Raw genomic sequence first — 18,184 nt, 5'->3', positions numbered from 1 at the left:
AACGTGAAACAACAATATAACATCGTAATAATTACTGAATGGAAATAACCTTGTGTATGTATACATATTTGAGTATTTCCAATTAAGACCAGGGACTCTTTGTTATGCAGATTTGTGTTGCACCAGATGCTACAGGGCACTTATTCCCTCTCCTGCTCTCCTGATGTTGGACGGGACTGGAGGGGAGGAGACGAGACCGAGTGGCCGAGAGAGAGACCTCAAGCACGGGGGAGGTTTCTTTGCGCAGTCCGCAGGGTGCTGGTGATACGGGGGAGATGCCTTAGCCGACAACAAACTTACACTTTAGGCTCATTCCTATGGGCGTTAAGCTACTCATGTATATGCTTGACGTTTTTTGAGGCGAGTTACACTGGAGGGGAACCACTAAAACTTACTTTAATCTGCAGGACATGTTTAGGGCATGGAGTTAAGCCTATACTCCTTGGGAGTCAGTGGCATCGCAACCTAGATTCAAGATAACAACATCGAATATCTACAAGTGAAACCTCAATGAATAAAACGTCTATTTTTAATTTAAAGGCGCACGTGGTGGATGTTCGCCTCGTGACTGCTGCTTTAGCTACTTTTTTATTTTTATTTTCCACTACTTCACGGTGGTAGACCGGTTTAGTGGGGGAGATAGGCGGATTACGGTAAGGACACCGCCTACACACACATACATGACCAATGAACACACATGACCAGTGTTTTAGGCAGTGTAAAATACATTTATAACAGGGGTGGAATTGTTTGAAACTTCAATGCCCGAGCGGAAACACGTGGAATGTCTCCAGCACCGTTTATAGAACATGTAAATGCAATGGGCGTATTGATTTATAATTTAAGGTTTGCAAGATGTAAAGAAAGTCCACACAATTCAGGAAATCGCAATGCGGAAACCAGCTTGTGGGACGAGGTTCATGTCACTGTTTAATTTGGTGAATTTCATAACTCTTTATAAACTTACTGGTCATAAAATCCTAAACGCTTCCAAACGCGTCCACTTTTCTACTCATCAATCCAAACGCGTCCCGCAGCTCCGAGTCATTTGTTTTGCGTTTTGAGTTGTATGGAGATACTTGGTGAAGGAGGCGCATGCACTTGTAAGAGCATAGACGTTTTATGACACAAACCTATGCCAAAACAATGAATTCCTCTCCACCCCCCACCCTCCTGGGAGAATGTGATTTTACATGCAATCCGAGCCTGAAGTGTGTGCGGACAGTGGTGGGGGGAGGGCTCTCTTCACCTTTCACCCCGCCGTGTTGGGACTGTTTGTATTTTTTTTTTTCGCCCCTGTGCTACTCGCCGACCAGAGAAGAGACCATGGCTAAATACTGATGGGTCTGAATGTGGTGTGACCATGGTGTGAACATTATGGCTCGGGAGTGTTGAGTTCAATTTTTACTGTTCAGGTCATTTCAGTGTTTGCAACCTTTCATTTCACACTTTCCCACACCAGGAATTCTAACAGCAGAAGAAAACGACCTAAAGTTTCTTTTGGAATCGCTGACGAAAGTGGTTCCAATCGTTCCCACACATCATATCAAAAAGATATCGTGTGTTGAACAATTGGAACCACTTTTTATTAATATAAGACACATATGGGGATACATGGTCTGTCAGAACCTTTACAACATATATTAAATCTAACATAAAGCCCAAGTATGTCCATACTATAGTGATGAAAACACAATTTAAGATATCTAAAGTCTGGTATATGGCCTATAATCACTGCCCAAACGAATATCCGGCTCTGTTGAATCTAATAATGTATTTTAATGTAAGGGAGTTGGACACACAATGCAGATATGAATTCAAGGATGTTTCAAGGATGTTTGAATCGAGCACACATGAAGGGATGAAGAACTTGTGCATGTGTGTGCTGCTTACTCGCTGCTTTGTGAAACAATGTCTTCATTGTTTCAATTTAATTATACACTTAAAGAACAATAGTTGGGCTACATATACATTTTGGGATAGACTGATCAAATATCTCACATATATTTTCTTGAACTCAACACAAACAATGTTATGCTGTTTGTTTTGTTTAACAAAGCCATAGTTTACATTCTACAAGACACCGATGAAAAACAGTCCTAGTTTATTTGAAAACAAACATATGGCATCAGTTTGAGAACACATTTGCTTCAAAATAAAAGTCCTATACTTAGCTGTCAGTGGTCATTTGTTGAAGCTTATGAGCTAAGTCTCTGACAACATTCCTCCCAGAGTGTTATAGTTGTCTGTAGAGTTCCCCTGCAACACACACACACACACACACACACACACACACACACACACACACACACACACACACACACACACACACACACACACACACACACACACACACATGCAGACAGGCGCGCACACACAGGATGCAAGGCTTCAGAAACAAAATTTAGATTTTATTGCTGGTGTGATGTTTCTAACAAACATTCCTTGCCCCTGGGTAGAAAACTAGAGCCTTTAAAGACATTGCGTAAGGAAGGCAATGTATAAAGAGCAGTAACCATTAGACTAAATAAATAAATAACAAGCAATTAAATATGTTCAACACCTTTTTGCCATTTTTAGATGCAGCTTCCATAGACGTCTGTGTGTGTGGGGGCTGCTTTTCCTAATGTTGTCTTTCCTCCCAATGTATTTTACACGTTCCTCATCCTGCACAGAGACCACAAAACTTCACTCAGCCTATGAAAACATGCCCATGAGAGCTATACTGACTTTTTAAATCCAAAGAGTTGTGGAGTCACATTTCTGAATATTAAATGTAGACCCAAAAAAAAAAAGATGAACAAAAGCATATAAGGGAATATGAATGAGCAGACTGCAGGAGGGCCAATTATCCTTCGATTTCAGTACATTGCTTCTATATAGTTCTCTTAAACGCTTGCAAACTGCAAAATCAATGAAATGAGAAATAATGCAATCAAGCATGTTAGTCGAGGATGTTGTTTCTCTGCTTTCTCTCACCCAGGTCAAACTTTACCACTGATGTGCAAGTGAAATAAGCTACCATACCGTAGACAATATATTTCGGCACAATGCTTGAAAACCGTGGCATAAATGTTTCTTCAGTGTGTAAAATCTTAACTGTGTCTTTTATGTGACAAATTAATATGTTGAGACAAGACAGCTACTTTTTCCAAACAGATCAAGGCCTGTAGCAGAAATGCTGTTGCGGTTCGTTGTTCGTTGTTGGAAATCAGATGGTGTCGCTGCAAGAGACAACTCTTCTCTGACATCTCGAGGAACACAACGTGATTCGTTCAAACTTTGACTTAATCAAGTGCAAGTTGTAAAAATCATTTGCCATTTTCAGTGATTCAGTCGCTATATGGGCCCCTCCACAAACGCTGCCCCCTCCTTTTGCCTCCCTTTGTTCTCTCCAGCTCTAATAGGTTTTCCCCTGCCACACACAATTCACTTTTTTTTTTCTCCCTTTTCCCCCAACTCCCCATCCCTCCCACACCCCCTTTTAGTGCAGTGCCCAGTGTCGACTGGAGCATTTGAGCAATTTGAAATTAAAGCAAACAATGGGCAGGCACTCCCAGGGACCTCTCGCTCACCATATTACACGGAGGACGCTCGTGTGCTCTTGCGCATTATTGGCAAGTCATTACGTTTCTCTGGAAACCAAGAGCGGGAGCTTGCTCAGAGGAATCGGTGATGCAAGCAGCAGCTGAGTGCTTGGAATAGCATGTGTGTGTGTGTGTGTGTGTGTGTTCTGAAGCATCCTTGGCAACAGCATGGGGATGCTGTCAAAACAAAACTGTATATTGACAGGTCTGATATGCACCCTGATATAGGATTCTCAAAGCCCATTTAGTCATTTTTGAAAGATAAAGGGGCATTCATTCTTAAAATGAAAAGCTATTCATGTTGCTGTCTCTCATGTCTACCGGCTCTACGCTCACCAGGCCTACACATTCTCCTACCATTCTAAATCATGTTGAAATGGCATGGCGAAAAACGTGAAATATTTGAGTTACTTGAAAATGATGAGTTCCAACCCAAGCTGTTGATTGTACAGAGATGTAGGTATTTATGATTACATTTTTTTTCTACATGAGCCGTTTTGTTTGTTTGGGAAATTTTGCTTAAAATTCCTGACAACCATTAGTTGTCATTGACTTCAAAACTGTTAAAAATGTTGTTTTAAAAGCTGTTGTTTGTACTATTTTGTGCTGTAATGGACATAGTTATAAATGTTTGTTTTTATAATTGTAATTATTGTAATGCTGTATTTAATTAATTAAGTGAGATGCAATAAAACACCTACAAGACCAACCTTTATGGATGCATTTGACATCTGGAAAACATTCTGCATTACAGCTTGAAAATTAATTATCAAGCCTCGAGCATTAGTCTGCCCAGAGTAAAGCTATGGTGATGTGACCAGGATCAAAATGGCTTATTACAGGAAAGGATATAGTAAAACTCAAATGAAGACATCTAAACCAAGGTGTGTACACACACATTGTATCAGGCCTGCAACGATTATTTTCATTACATTTTCTGCCAATCAGTTTCGCAATTAATTGGTACATTTTTCATTCTGTAAAATCAGTGGATTGCAGCTCGGGGTTGTCACACTCACCCTTGTTTATTTTCTAAGGAAATGTAAAAAAATAAAATAAAATGCTCATTTATATTTCCCAGAACCAGAAGTTGACTTACACGCGTCTTGTTTTGTTCAAAATTCAGTCCTAAACCCAACATGATAACTAAACAGTAAAACTAGAATGGTGCACTCAGTGGAGTGCAGATGTTCACCAGGTATATCTGCAACAACCACTGTAGTGTTTGATTGAATGAATACAACACACAATTGGCTAACCTCCCGTCTTGGCTGCAATTGTATCAGAAGTGCTTCTCACAACAGATACACTCCCATTTTCATGTATACCAATGTCTGCACGCATCTTGGGGCGTAACTGCGACTTGAAGCCTAGTTCTACCGTAATTCTGTTAGCTGTTATGCACTTAGCTGTGTGTGTACTGGTAGTTTCGTTAGCTGTTGTCTGACAGTCAAACACACCGTCCAAAACAATAAAAGTGAGCAAATTGCGGCGATGCACTCAGCTGTATGATCACTTGCAGCTCCTATACCTGCCGGTTTAAAGTAGTGAGTCAGCAGTCAGTCAATGGCCGTATCAAACAGATATTATACATATTTTTTGACAAAGTGTGAGTTATAAGCGCCTTACATACAGCCTGCAAAAGGGCAGGACTGTATTCAGCCTCGCTGTTCTGTTTGAAAGGTGCGAAGGTGGCATAGAGGGAGCCGAACCTGACATGAGCCGAACCTGTGTGAAAGTGACAGCCTTGCAGGCCGAACGACTGTGATGCTATGATGAAATGTTATTTGTGCACCCCAACCACCGGGAGATTTAAAAAATAAACAAAAAAACTTCAGAATAATTTTGCTTAAAATGACTTATTTGATATTCTCAAATTTTGTGTCAATTCATTTTCGTTCATCGATTATTCGACTAATCAATCCAACTCTAAATTAAGCTATTGCGTAAAATAATCTAACATGATCCTCACACTGAAAGTAAAACCTCAGAACTTGGTGCAAGAGATATTCACATTTATTTTCAATGCAGCTCTGCTCTATGCATCACGATCTCATCTTAGTCCCCTCAGCAGATCAAGAATGAAGTTACAGTCCTTGCTGTAAACATTTTTTTTAAAGTCAACATTCACATCTGTTTCCTAAACATTCTGCTTTTAATAGTTATTTGGCAATTAACCACATATTTGCCTCCCTCCATGTTGCAACTATGTTGCAAATTAAGTGAGTTAACTTAAGGGAAGTCTCTTTGCTACAAAGTTTCAAAGCAACTTGGCCATGTGGAGAGTCAGTAAAACGTTGCATTCGGCCATCCAATCACATCCGTCTTTTACTTCCTGTCAGAGGGCACGCACACACACGCGCCTGGCGTCATTACGCATTTCCTGTTCTCTTCGAAGAGTCCCCCCTTCTCTTCACCGTCGCGCCGTGAAGTGGATGTTTTGGTGAGAAAATACGGTGTCGAAAAGGGACGTAAATACCTTCAAAGCATGACATTTCGACCCACGGGGACCTAAAGCGGCAAAAGCACGGAGAAGAGGAGCGTCTTCGGACACAGTTTCGGTTTATCTTTGTATCGTATTCCTCCGCATGTCCGCTTTCCTCATAGATGGTCTCCGGCGAGCGTTGTCTGGCGGCGGACGACGAGTTGTCGAAGAATAATATGAAGGAGATGATCGGCGGTTGCTGTGTTTGCTCTGATGAGAGGGGGTGGGCGGAAAACCCGCTTGTGTACTGCGACGGACACGGCTGCAACGTCGCCGTGCATCAAGGTAAGCTGGTGGCGCGAGCGCGGCTAGGAGCTAGCAGTTAGCTCACAGGCTAGTTAGCGTAGTGTTGTTGCAAGGTTATGGGGCGCTCCGCCTGCAGCCTCCTCCGCCTGCCTTCACCAAGGCCAGGCTGAGGTCAGGCTCTGCTCGCACTGCAGCGATGTCCACCGCTTTGGCTCGGCGGCTGTCTTCTTAATGCCTGTTGTAATCCGCTGTAGACGTGCTCATTTTGTCCGTATTCCTCTCAGAACATGTCATGTGGGATTCAGAGGAAGAAGGAGGGTCACCCTCCTCACGTCTAAAAGGTGTACGTTAAACTTCGCGGGAAGCTCGCATCGATTTGCGTAAAATCCGGATTAACTTGCTGCATAATATTACAAACTGCATTGGATATGAAGAGACACTTATTAGACACTGCTTTTTAGGTCGGGAGTACAGGATTTGGATAAGTTGAATCCACTAAACGATGATCTCTAGAGCTTCTAGTATTGTGACAGTGATGCATTGCTCACCCGAAATGACTCAGATGACGTCCCGTGTTTACAAAGTTAACAGCTGGCCATGTGACAATTTGCCAACGCAGGGGGATACAGTAAAAGTATTTGAAATGTCAGCAATGTAGTCACACTTGTACCACAGGTTGTTTTGTAACAAGTAGTTGTGACAGGAGCATGTCTGTAAACCAGCTGTTACATATTTTTAAAACTCAGATCTAGTCAGAAAGATGTTACATTTATCTGACCCAGGTTAAAAACAAAGTTTCTCTTTGCTGGTCTTAAGCAGTGGTGGAAGAAGTACTTCAATATTTAACATGAGTGAAAGTAGCAACATCAACATATTTCAGAATAATGTATATTATAGCAGTGGATTATAATTACTGATGTATTATTGTGTACTAGGGATGAAACCATACACCAATTCATGGTTTTCAATTCAAGTGGACGTAGTTCACTGTGTTGTCACACATCGATTTGTAAACTGTTGCTTTTAAGCCTCGAGTTCGGCAAATTGGCCACCGCCATCTTGGTTTTTATCTGTCGCCGTCTTGGTTTTTTGCAACCAGAAGTGACACGAACGAGTGGCACTTTAGACAACTGACCGCTGGATGATAATTTGTAGGCAACCAAAATGTTACAGTTAACTTCCATAAATTGAAAACAAACAATATAATGGTTAAAGGTCTTAAACACGGACGACTCCCAGCCAGGACGACGCGGTGGTACTGTCCTGTCAACCACAAGGAAGCCTCACCCTTAAGCGTACCCAGTTTTATTGTCTATTTCACGCCAACTGGGATCTTAATTTACTAAATAAACATCATGCTATATTGAAGAAGACTTGAAACAAGCAATTGAGACCGGAAACTCATGTTTACCGAGTTAATAAATCAAGTGAAAAGCAGGTTAATTTTCTTGCTCGACTCAAGTCTGCAGAGCCCTGAAGCCCCGCCTCCTCTGCGGCACGGAGAACTGTTCACTTGTTTATTCAACGTTTGTTAATATTGCACCAATTGTACACATCCTTGGGTCTCCAGCAATACAAAGTGTGAAGTAGATCGAATGAATGTTTCTCGAGATATGCGAAGGGCGCACACACGTACGGAGATGGAGATTCCTTGATTTACAGTTAGATGATGTCGCTACAGCCAAATTGCACCACATTTGTGACACCCAGACAGCATATACACACACATCTACCAAATGTGGTTGCAACTGTATAAAGCGTTCAGGAGATATTGGTTTTTTTTGTAATATAAGTCCTTCCCAAAGCAGTTGAGCAACAATTGCCCAACATTTGTTGGAGTAGCAGCAAAGAAACGGATCTAGACACAATAAAAAACAACAACAATCTAGATGCAAATGGACATGGGTTATATGAATAGATTATTATGCCGTGTTCACACCAATGATCGGGAACTATTTGTGTTCATTCGCGTGAATCGCGCTGGACGCGCCTGAGAGGGGGCGTGGCTTATCGCCCCAAAATCCGTTCAACGGTCCGCCATTAACCATGGAAAAAATAACCTATTTCTGCTTAGTACGTGTTGTGGAAGTCCCAGATATCACGGGAAACTAAACACCGTCATGTCTGGGTTCATAACATAGTCCAGAGGAGCTCCGTGGATTTTATCAAGCTGTATTCACTGTGTCTAGCAAGCCACACGTCAGCTGGTTTACTACAGCTGTATGAACACAAAATAAACTGATTTTGCTGTGATTAAGGCAATAAAACGACAAAAAGGGACTCCGAAATAACTACATAATGATGCCAATTTGTAAAAAGTCTCAATTCATTTTTTGTTAGTTCTCTCCACAAGACGACAAGCAAAGTATTTTTTAAATACTTGTTTTCTCAATGGAGCTCGGATCGATCGGTGCTATGCTAACATTGTAGCAGCTCCATCAACACTCACAATAACGTCATCTAGACGTAAATACGGCAGCGTCGTTTTCATCGTTTGTACCATATGGTTTACACACACACATTTATACACATGGTTTGGTCCGGTCTCTACTGATATGAGGTATCGTAGAGCTCTGGGTGAACACAGACGGTTACAGTATTTGTGTCCTGATTCAACAAAGGCAGGACGTCAGTGATGACAGGAGAAACATCTTAGCGCTGATAGGCTATTGCGCCGCAGCGCCACACCATTTTTGCCGAAGTTGAAAAATTTCAACTCGCGCGTTTTGGTGTTGGACGCGAATTTGCGTGCCGAACGCGCCATGCCATCGCAAATTCGTGTCATTCCAGTCTCATCGCATTTGTGCATAGACTTTGTATGTAATCTACTCGCGCGAATAATTCGTGCCGTGTTTGGTGTGAACGCACCTTTAGGGCGACTGTGGCTCAGTGGCAGACCAGGTCATCCTTCACTCAGCGGATTGGCGGTACGATTCCGGGCTCCCCTAGTCCATGTTGATGTGTCCTTGGGCAACCCTAAATTTCTCCCAAATGCTGTGCTTTTGGTGTATGAATGGTTAGATAGTGCTGATGGGCCCCTGCCATCGGTGTGAATGGGTGAATGACATGTAGTGTTAAAGCGCTCAGAGTGGTCGGAAGACTAGAAAAGTGCTCTACAAGTACAAGTCTGTTTACCTTTTACCATCCGTCTGGACCCACATCATTTTTGTTTTTGAGACTTCGGGTTCAAGAGTTACAGGCCAGAATGTAAAGTTTGTTGTTATAGCGCCACCATCTGTCCAAATTGCACCACATTTGACAAAGCCGCCCCTTGGGTCCCCAGCAATACACACACCAAGTATGAAGTAGATTGGGCAAAGGATTCTCGAGATATGCAAATACAGACAGATGGCAGTTGAACTCCTTGCCACAACATTAGGGTGCGGTGCTGCTATAACTGCAATAGATGGGCTGGAAATGTGCTTGTGTGTAACGCCAGACTGATGTGGGCCCTCAATTGTTGAATGAATGGAGCTGCGCGTGCAGTACATGTTCACAGCTGTCCATGGAACTCAGAAAGTATGTCAGAGTTTGAGTCTGATTGGAAAGTCGCTTATTCCTCCTCTGGTGAATTACTGTAAGCAGACTGTACTGTGTTTGTGAAGAATAGTCAGCGCTGTCTTTTCATGCGTTACCTTGTACAGAGCTGCCCCTGAACCACAGTCATGACAGCGTCTGTTTAAATGAAACAGGTTTGTCAGAAAAGATTCATTCGCAACATTCAACAATATCAAATGAGTTTCTAAATTTCAGCAGACATTAATCAGTTCGAGCACTTTTTCCAAATTTGAATAATTTAGATATCTGTCAAAACAACTTTGTTTAATCCAGAGATGCATCTAAACAGAGCCAGGCGAGACTGAGTGCTTCACTGGGAATGGGAGAGTATCACAACATACACTATAACTATGTACACGATTTACTAATGTTAAGAGTATTTGGAAGAAAATATACTGTACATTCATTTGTAATATTGCATTGCAATGAACACCGAAAGTAATGCAAGACATTAGTCAATATACTGTTGAGAATCCTCAACTTCCATCGTGAAATTATTATCATTTTAAATTTAAAACAGTAGACTTTTTTAGTCAAAAAATCTTTTTGCTGGAATTCATAGCATTTAAATAAAATCAATCTATGGTTCTGTGGCCCCTCCACAATCTCTTAACATTGTGTCAAATTCATTGCTCTTGTGTTTGAGGTCTCCTCTAAATCTTAGCGAAAAGTTCAGACAGCATAAATGCATTTCCATACTCTACGTGCGATTGGTTAGCATGGCACGTTTTTACGTGAGCCAGCCATAATTATTAAAAAGTGTGCACTGTGTGCAGAATATCTTAACCAACTGGTCCTTGTTTTGTCTGGTCAGGTCCTTCATTTGAATTTACTAACCTTTGGGTGTTTTGTTCTGAGAAACTTGGATTATAGCTGTTTATTCTATTGGATTATGGGCTCTGGTCTGATCAGAGATAATCTGAAAATGTGTAGAGGTAGGCTATTTAGGGTAGTGCTGCTGTATTTAGGGGATCACCGTCTGTACTGCAACTTTAAATCTGAGTCGCGTAAGCATCCGTGAAACTAGGTTATACCTCAAGGTGAAAGAACTCGGTGTGGTTTTGACGTTGCAGTCCGTCTTGGCAATTTTATTGTTTGCTAATGCGTTGAGAACATATGAAAGTGTCCTCTCTGACCCTGTTCATGTAGCATCCACACAGCAGTGAGTACAATACAAAGTTACTTCTACCTGTAATATTTTGAGTATTTGGTATTGTTTAATCTCTAAAATACAACCTTTCTTTTGACTTTTTCATAGAAATGTGTGGATGAGGTCAAGTAGAGTGGGCTGTTTAAATGCAGCCTCTTGGCAACATTAGCGTAAAGCAAACGGTTATCATTGATTCCTATATGTGTTGACATTAACAATGCATTACCAGTTATTGTCCCCTCGGGCCTAAAATATTTTGTAGTGCAGGCAAACTGTCAGCTGTCAGTAGAGCGATATATAAAAACAACAGCAGCGTGTTCAACAATCTGTCACACCGTTCAGTTCTGCATTCAAACCAGTTTAGTCTCGAGTTTACCTTCTGGCACTGGCGTGTGCGATATTGTACAGATTTTTATGGAGTGCAGTCAGATCTGGTGTGGTTTCATTATCCCTGTGTGATTGTATTCTGTGGTATCAAATGTAGTCTTTTGTTGAGGTTGTGATGACTTACTCAAACGTCCCCCCTCCGTTTCTCCTCAGCCTGCTATGGCATCGTGCAGGTGCCCACTGGTCCGTGGTTCTGCAGAAAGTGTGAATCTCAGGAGAGAGCGGCCCGTGTGGTGAGTCACAGAATCTATCTATCCATTCATCATTTATGAGTAAACTCCTGGAATAACAGGACTGTCTGTCGGAGACGGCGGACCTCGTGCTCCCGCGCAGCGCTATCATTTGTAAATGTGCCGAGAAAATAGGTTGGGCCTTGAATCATCGGCGAGTCTGTTCAAAGGGCATGCTACAAAGCTCCTAAAATAACAAGACGGTGCATGTCGAAGGCACTATTTCATCTCAATGGGTAGCCAATATCATATCTTGTGCTGCTGAGAACATTTTTTGAGAACGTTCTGAGTGCGAGTCGTCCACTGTTTCTGGATATGTCGGTCATGTGAGTAAATGCAAAGCAAGGGAGAGGGGGGGTCACTGTTACGTTTGATGACCAGAACTTCTTTTTCTACCATTGTTTTGCACTACAGTTACCGTTTAGCTCTGGAAAATCCCACGTCATGTTGTTCAAGATCATTTCAATGGACTGCTGGGTGAAAGGAAATCTATTTCCCTACAAATCTGAATGAAAATGCAGAACAATGCAGCAGTGTTTTGGGGGCAGTTTTGTTTGTGTTCTATTTGACAGAACTATTTATGATTATTTTAATATATGACAAACTAAAATTAGTTCAGATGTACTGGGAGCTGGCCGTTACATTTGACAAAATGAACTATATTAGTATGATATGGAAAAATGCCACAGCATTTGTTCTGATTGGTCTAGCGTAGAGATGTCCTCGACCAAATCAATTCTTAGGCTACACCCACGCATATCTTTTGCTACATTTTATGTCTGACCCCCACGCTAGTTTGAAAGGTCCGGGGTTGTGTTGTCGCGTGGAAAGGCAGAAACGGAGACTTTTTTTGAAAACGAGGACCTAGGTTTGCTGCTTGATTGGGTCTTAGCAGTCATGACGTGTCCTTCCCTGATTCTTATTCTTATTATGTGGAGTGGACGTTTGAAGTCATGGTTTGCGGCTTTGAGGAGGGACAATGGACACAAATCTTTCCTGTTCTTATCAATGCTTAATTTGTTCTGCAAAACTATTGTGACGTTCACAAAGAAACTGTAAATGAACAAAAGCATAAATGCTCTCCAGTGAGACGGGGACTTCCAGCCACCCGGCCGAGCTACGAGTGTGAGAACAGACAATGAAACCAAGGGGAAACGAGTGAGAGACGGGTGTTGACCAAAGTTCTTTACCCATGATCTAGTAACTTTGATTAATAAGTGCATTTTTGGTGAGAGACCTGCGGCCTTGTAACTACGTTTGAAAAATATAACTTGTCAGTTTGTGTGTGTGTGTGTGTGTGTGTGAGAGTGAGAGAAATGTAGAGGAAGATCTCAAGGATCAAGGACAAACTTTTATTATTAAACAGTACAATAGTACTCTGTTGTGTATTCTGTAGCTCAGCAACCAATCTACAGTACTTCCTGTTTACACCGGCACCCGCATGCCCAGTTCACGTGACTGGTCATGTGATATTCGTTTTCAGGTGTGTTAGTATGGACGCAAATCATTTCTAAAACGGTGCTGAAGCGCTCGTGTGGAGATTTTAAAACGAAAACGTATTATTGTCGATTTAGCCTTAGTCGACTAACATTTATACCATTAGACTTAATTTCGTTGAATGTTTTTACGATGACGATAAACATCCTCATCCTTATTAGTTGATTTAATTGACAGATCTTTAAATCTGAGTTTCTCCACAAAGAATCGTACAAAACTCTTGTGTTTACCAGAGATGTTTTTTTAAGTTTCTTGTAAATAAGTCATTTGGCATGAAAAAAAGCATCATGGTACGGACATACTTTGGACAAATATCTAACGGTACTACATTTTTAGATCACATGAAAAATTCCACTTTTATCAATAGTCAACGTCAGGATTTAGAAAAAAATGACAACCACTAACATTGTGTATATTAATATGTTTTCCATATAATTTGTTTTTACATTGCATATGTGTGCGTAGCTTTTGATATTCAATTTGTTATCAGTTCAAAAGTACCAAATACTTGACTGTGCTCGTTGCAGTTTCTGAGATACAGACATTTTCTTCTCGTTCTATTTGTAGTGTTCGGGTGATTCGGTTGTTCCGGAAATATAGTGCATCATTGCCAAAAAGTAGTCACATGTGTAATGAGAACATTTCCACCAAAGAAAATGAACTCCTTTTGGCTTTTTTAAAACAGGGGATCTAAGAATACGTTGTATTGTATTAAAATAGTAACATTGTTTAACTTGAGACTTCAGAAGCATGATTGTGTTGTTTAGCCCACCATGTCTACCGTTTCATCTTAAATCTATACATCTTGGCATAAGCAGCTGTATCAAAGGCAAAGTAGAGGAATGATATTAGAGGTCTGCACTGTCCCGCAGACCGTAGCCTGTCAGCCCACAATCTGTATTCTGCCCCAGTTACCATCATATTTCACCAAATCATATTATTTAATCCGGATTGTAAAGCTTTATAAAAGATTATCTTAAATGCTGTTTGTGCGTGTTCAGTTCACCAACACTAACACATACACATGTTGTGTGTGTGTGGCCTATTAAGTGAACATTAAGCTATGTAGTCTGCATCCTAACAGCTTGTGAAGATGTTGCTGCCCAGGCAGGAACGTGGCCCTGGAAAGCACCGCGTTTCCACTCATTGCTGGGCTGACCCGTTCTCCACAGACCTCTCAATCGCGTTGCTCAGGACTGATCTGAATTTGTCTGAGGAGTTTCCGTATTAGACTTGGTCTTTTCGTAAAACTTGGCGCGTAAGCCACAAACTGGTATGGCTTGCTGAGTTTCAACTTAATATGACCTCGGCAAACTTGTAAGGACCCGTCGAGATTATTTTCGGGACAAGATTTACTCGCGTAGCTGTTGGTACAGGTGCTAGGAATGATCTGCTGACTTGCTGTATGTGTGTGTTCACAAAGAATTACATTGTGTGCAAAGTTAGCAGATAACTAGAACCAGCAATTTAATCAGTGGCGGTGTCCTTGATAAAAATGAAAAATGAATGCTGTAAAGTACTTAACTTCCTGTTTCTGCCTTGTTTTCCTGACAAAGTAATATTAGGTAGGTAGGTTTTTTATTTATTGGTTTACTTGATAAGGCACAGTGCACGTTAATACAAACATTGCTGTAAATGCACCAGAGTTAGCCAAGAAGCTATTTTTTCATCAGCACCTGTAGCATTTGAATGTTTTTTACGAGATTAAAAAAATAAATGAAAGTAGTCCACAGGTGCCAAATTCAGACAGATTGTAGATTGAGTGAATACATTTATACACTTTTTAAACGGAACATCATAGTAAATATAACAAGTATAGTAATGGTATACAGACAGCTATTCAGAAAGATGAATTATGCAATGTGGAGAGGAAGCACCTTTACTGACTTTATTTTTTGGTGAAGTGTGTATTTAAACACGCAACGGCAATTTATTTGTTGGAGAAGAAAAGAAGACATGAAAGCCTTTCTACGCGCGCACACAGTGCTTTTTGTAACATGTAGTGTCGGCCTTAAGACGAGCAGCACCACCTTATGTGTAAGTTGAGGAACAGTTGAATTGTCAAGCTCAGCAGCAGCAGAGATAACTGCACTGTGACTTGTTGTTGACACACACACACTTGGAGACAGAAACAAGCTTAGGTGGCAGGTAGTGAGGGTGTCCTCCCGTAGAGTTTCTGGCCTTGTGCTCAGTCAGGGCCACTTGGCAGTTTATCTCACATAGCGGCATATTTGTCATACTTTTGTGCTCACCTCCCCTTCAGTAGAGGATGATGTTTCTGACCCGCTGTGTCTTCTTTACCCACAGAGATGTGAGCTGTGTCCCCACAAAGATGGAGCCCTCAAGAGGACAGACAACGGAGGTAGAATCCCTCTCGGCTACTTACACGCACACACACGCACACACAGACACACAACTGTGGTGAGCCTCTTGTGTATTTTGTCATTCTATGTCACCGGCAAGTTTAAGGGGGTGTGAGCGTGCTGGGAGAGTTATGTTGCTGTTTGTTGTGTGTGTGTAGCCTCTCTCTGCCGTCCTTGCCAGTCCATGTTTTATGTGTGTGTGTTTATGAGGGGGCGGGCCAGGATGAGTATAGTGCATGGCCTGTGAGGAGTCTCCTCTCTGGGTTCATTGGGAGGTCAGTTTGGTGGAGACTGTAAATATTCTGTCTGTGTGTGTGTGTGTGTGTGTGTGTGTGTGTGTTTGAGAGAGTCAGTCGGGGAGAGAGGCACAGCTGTGGGATTGTGTCCAGGCCTGCAGGGAGGCATCAGGACAACACTAACACACACCGTTTTACTACTTTCTCTTTTATTTTACCCTTCCCATGACCCTTCTCTCTCCCTCTCTTTTTCCTCCCCATTTTTCTCTCACCATCTCTTTCCCCACGCCGTCCGTTCCTCTGCTCTTGTCACTTCCTCTTCACTTGTTGATCTGTGTGGTAGTTGCTTTATTACTGTCCCGACTGAAACAACAGCTGAGCCGAGGGATTAGTCTAGAATGGGTGTTTGATCTTAACATCGCCGAGACGAAAGAAAAGACAAAGAGGGAGACAGGAGTTCCGTTAACAGCTGCTTGTCCTGGCCTCTTTTTTTTCTCATTCAGTTGCCCAATAAATATTGGTGCCCTCTTTGAAGCAGGAGTTTCAAGATAACACACAAAGTTGAAAGAAGTTGCACACTAAAAGGTTTCAAACATAATCTCTCACATCTGTGTATTTAAGGGTTTTTAATGGAAACGAGTGCGCTTTAAAATCAGCATCAAGTTCACGTCCTACAAGTCAGTGCTAAGAAATATTCAACATGTGGCATCATAGAAAATTGGTGCCGTCACTCCTGAGCATATTCTAATTATAGATGTGGCTTCACTATACATGCAGTTCATTACCTGCTACGGTAAGAACAACATGAACTAAAGCTTGTTTTTTACCTGGTGTTGGTGTCATGGTTTTACTGTGGTTTACAGAGAAACTCGTTTTTTTTTTAAATAAACTTGATAACACACTGTTGTCAAAAAAATGTAAGCTCATTGTCTGACTGTGATAGCTTCTGGGAGTAAGGCATGTTTGTGAAGGGATGCTTTGTTAGGTTTTTAGGGGGAAACACCGTGAATGCTCAGTTTGAGGAGGAAGGCTGTGCCACTTTTATAGTCCCGTTTTATAGGCCTCTTCCAGATTCTTGGAGGCACTTCAAAACAACAACATACCCCCCATTTCACACCCGCTGCCTCCCCTCCGTCCCGCCCTCTGCCCTCCTACCCCTGTCCCGCACAGCAGGTCAAAGGCAGGTCAGGGGTTCAACTGTAAGTTTAAGCCTGTTTTTGTTTGCGCTATGGGGAAAAACAGACACCTCCAGTGTGGCAGGAGACTCCCACCTCCATTTGACCTCCCGTTGACCGCCTTCTGCTCCTCCTCAGCTTGTCGTCAATTTTACTGCCACTCCACCATGCCCCACTGTCATTCCACCGCCCCCGGTTTGTCTTCACTGACAAGCAGCTGTGTGTGTTAGGGCTCAATAAACTGCTACTTGGATAGATTAACTACCAAGTTGCAAATTTACACATTTAAGATTCAGCATTTCAAAGTTGAGCTCAGTTTGATTCATGATTTCTTTTTTTTTTATGTGAATGTAACCAAAAACTGCAATTTGACATATTAATATTGGCTCCAGACTAGGGATGCTAATTAATAATTTTTCCTCTGACCAATAGCCGACCCTTCTTAACCGAGCATTGACCTTTAACAGACGGGATTAGTACCTTCCATGCAGGAGTGCTGGGGGTTGAAGTTCCTAACAAGCGATAAGCGATGCACAAACAGGTTGAATCCATTATTTATCGCCAGCTGCAGGGTATTTGCGAAACAGGCTCAGATCAAATCCACAGTTCACCCGTCCAGGAGAGTTAGCAGCCACGATGATGCGTGCATTGTTGTGGAAACGCAAAGCCTCTTAAGTCACCACCGCATCAATTAGTTGGGTTAGCTCCAGACAACGTTATGGTTGTGTTTGGTTCTCTTGGTTTGGGCCAAAGAAGTATTATCCATCATTCCCGTCTGGTCTTGTCCATTTGGAGTTCGTACTGCAACTTTTGGTTTGTTGTCAAAGTTTCATGGACTGACGAGGAACACATTTAAATATAGATTTTAGTTCAGCACTGAGCCGATAGCGACTGATGAGATGATGCGTCATGTGATGTGAGATGGGCCCATCATCATCTGTCCTGGTGTTGTTTGATCGTATTCTTCAGGTCATCTGTTCTTTGCAACCAACGAATGAAACAAATCGATAATTAACATCAATTCTCTCACTCTTGTTCATATTCAAGATATTCACAGATGGTTTAACATCTGACATGTTGTCACAAACTACCTTTTTGCTGTCGTATATGTGCAGCCGTTGATGGTGGCTTGTGTGTGTCTTTGCAGGCTGGGCCCATGTAGTCTGTGCCCTTTACATACCTGAAGTGGAATTCGCCAATGTCTCGACTATGGAGCCAATAGTACTCCAGTCCGTGCCACACGATCGCTACAACAAGGTAAAACAAAATA

General features: G+C 41.9%; 1 protein-coding gene across 4 annotated transcripts in view; it reads left to right on the top strand.

The window, feature by feature from the left end:
- The first annotated feature begins 5,983 nt into the window (after positions 1 to 5,983).
- Positions 5,984 to 18,184, top strand: part of mllt10 (MLLT10 histone lysine methyltransferase DOT1L cofactor) — a 42,937-nt gene continuing 30,736 nt past the window's right edge. For 3 of the 4 annotated variants that reach the window (XM_079291694.1, XM_079291693.1, XM_079291692.1), the window contains exons 1-4: positions 5,984 to 6,357; positions 11,567 to 11,646; positions 15,448 to 15,502; positions 18,062 to 18,171. In XM_079291694.1, the coding sequence (XP_079147820.1) occupies positions 6,195 to 6,357; positions 11,567 to 11,646; positions 15,448 to 15,502; positions 18,062 to 18,171 (408 nt within the window). In that variant the 5' untranslated portion in view covers positions 5,984 to 6,194. The remainder of the gene's footprint in view (positions 6,358 to 11,566; positions 11,647 to 15,447; positions 15,503 to 18,061; positions 18,172 to 18,184) is intronic. The other variant, XM_079291695.1, reaches the window with a different exon arrangement.

Source organism: Melanostigma gelatinosum (assembly GCF_949748355.1).
Source record: "Melanostigma gelatinosum genome assembly, chromosome: 20".
Taxonomy (NCBI): Eukaryota; Metazoa; Chordata; class Actinopteri; order Perciformes; family Zoarcidae; genus Melanostigma; species Melanostigma gelatinosum.
Note: the sequence above shows the minus strand (reverse complement) of the source record. Positions and strands in the feature narration are given on the sequence as shown.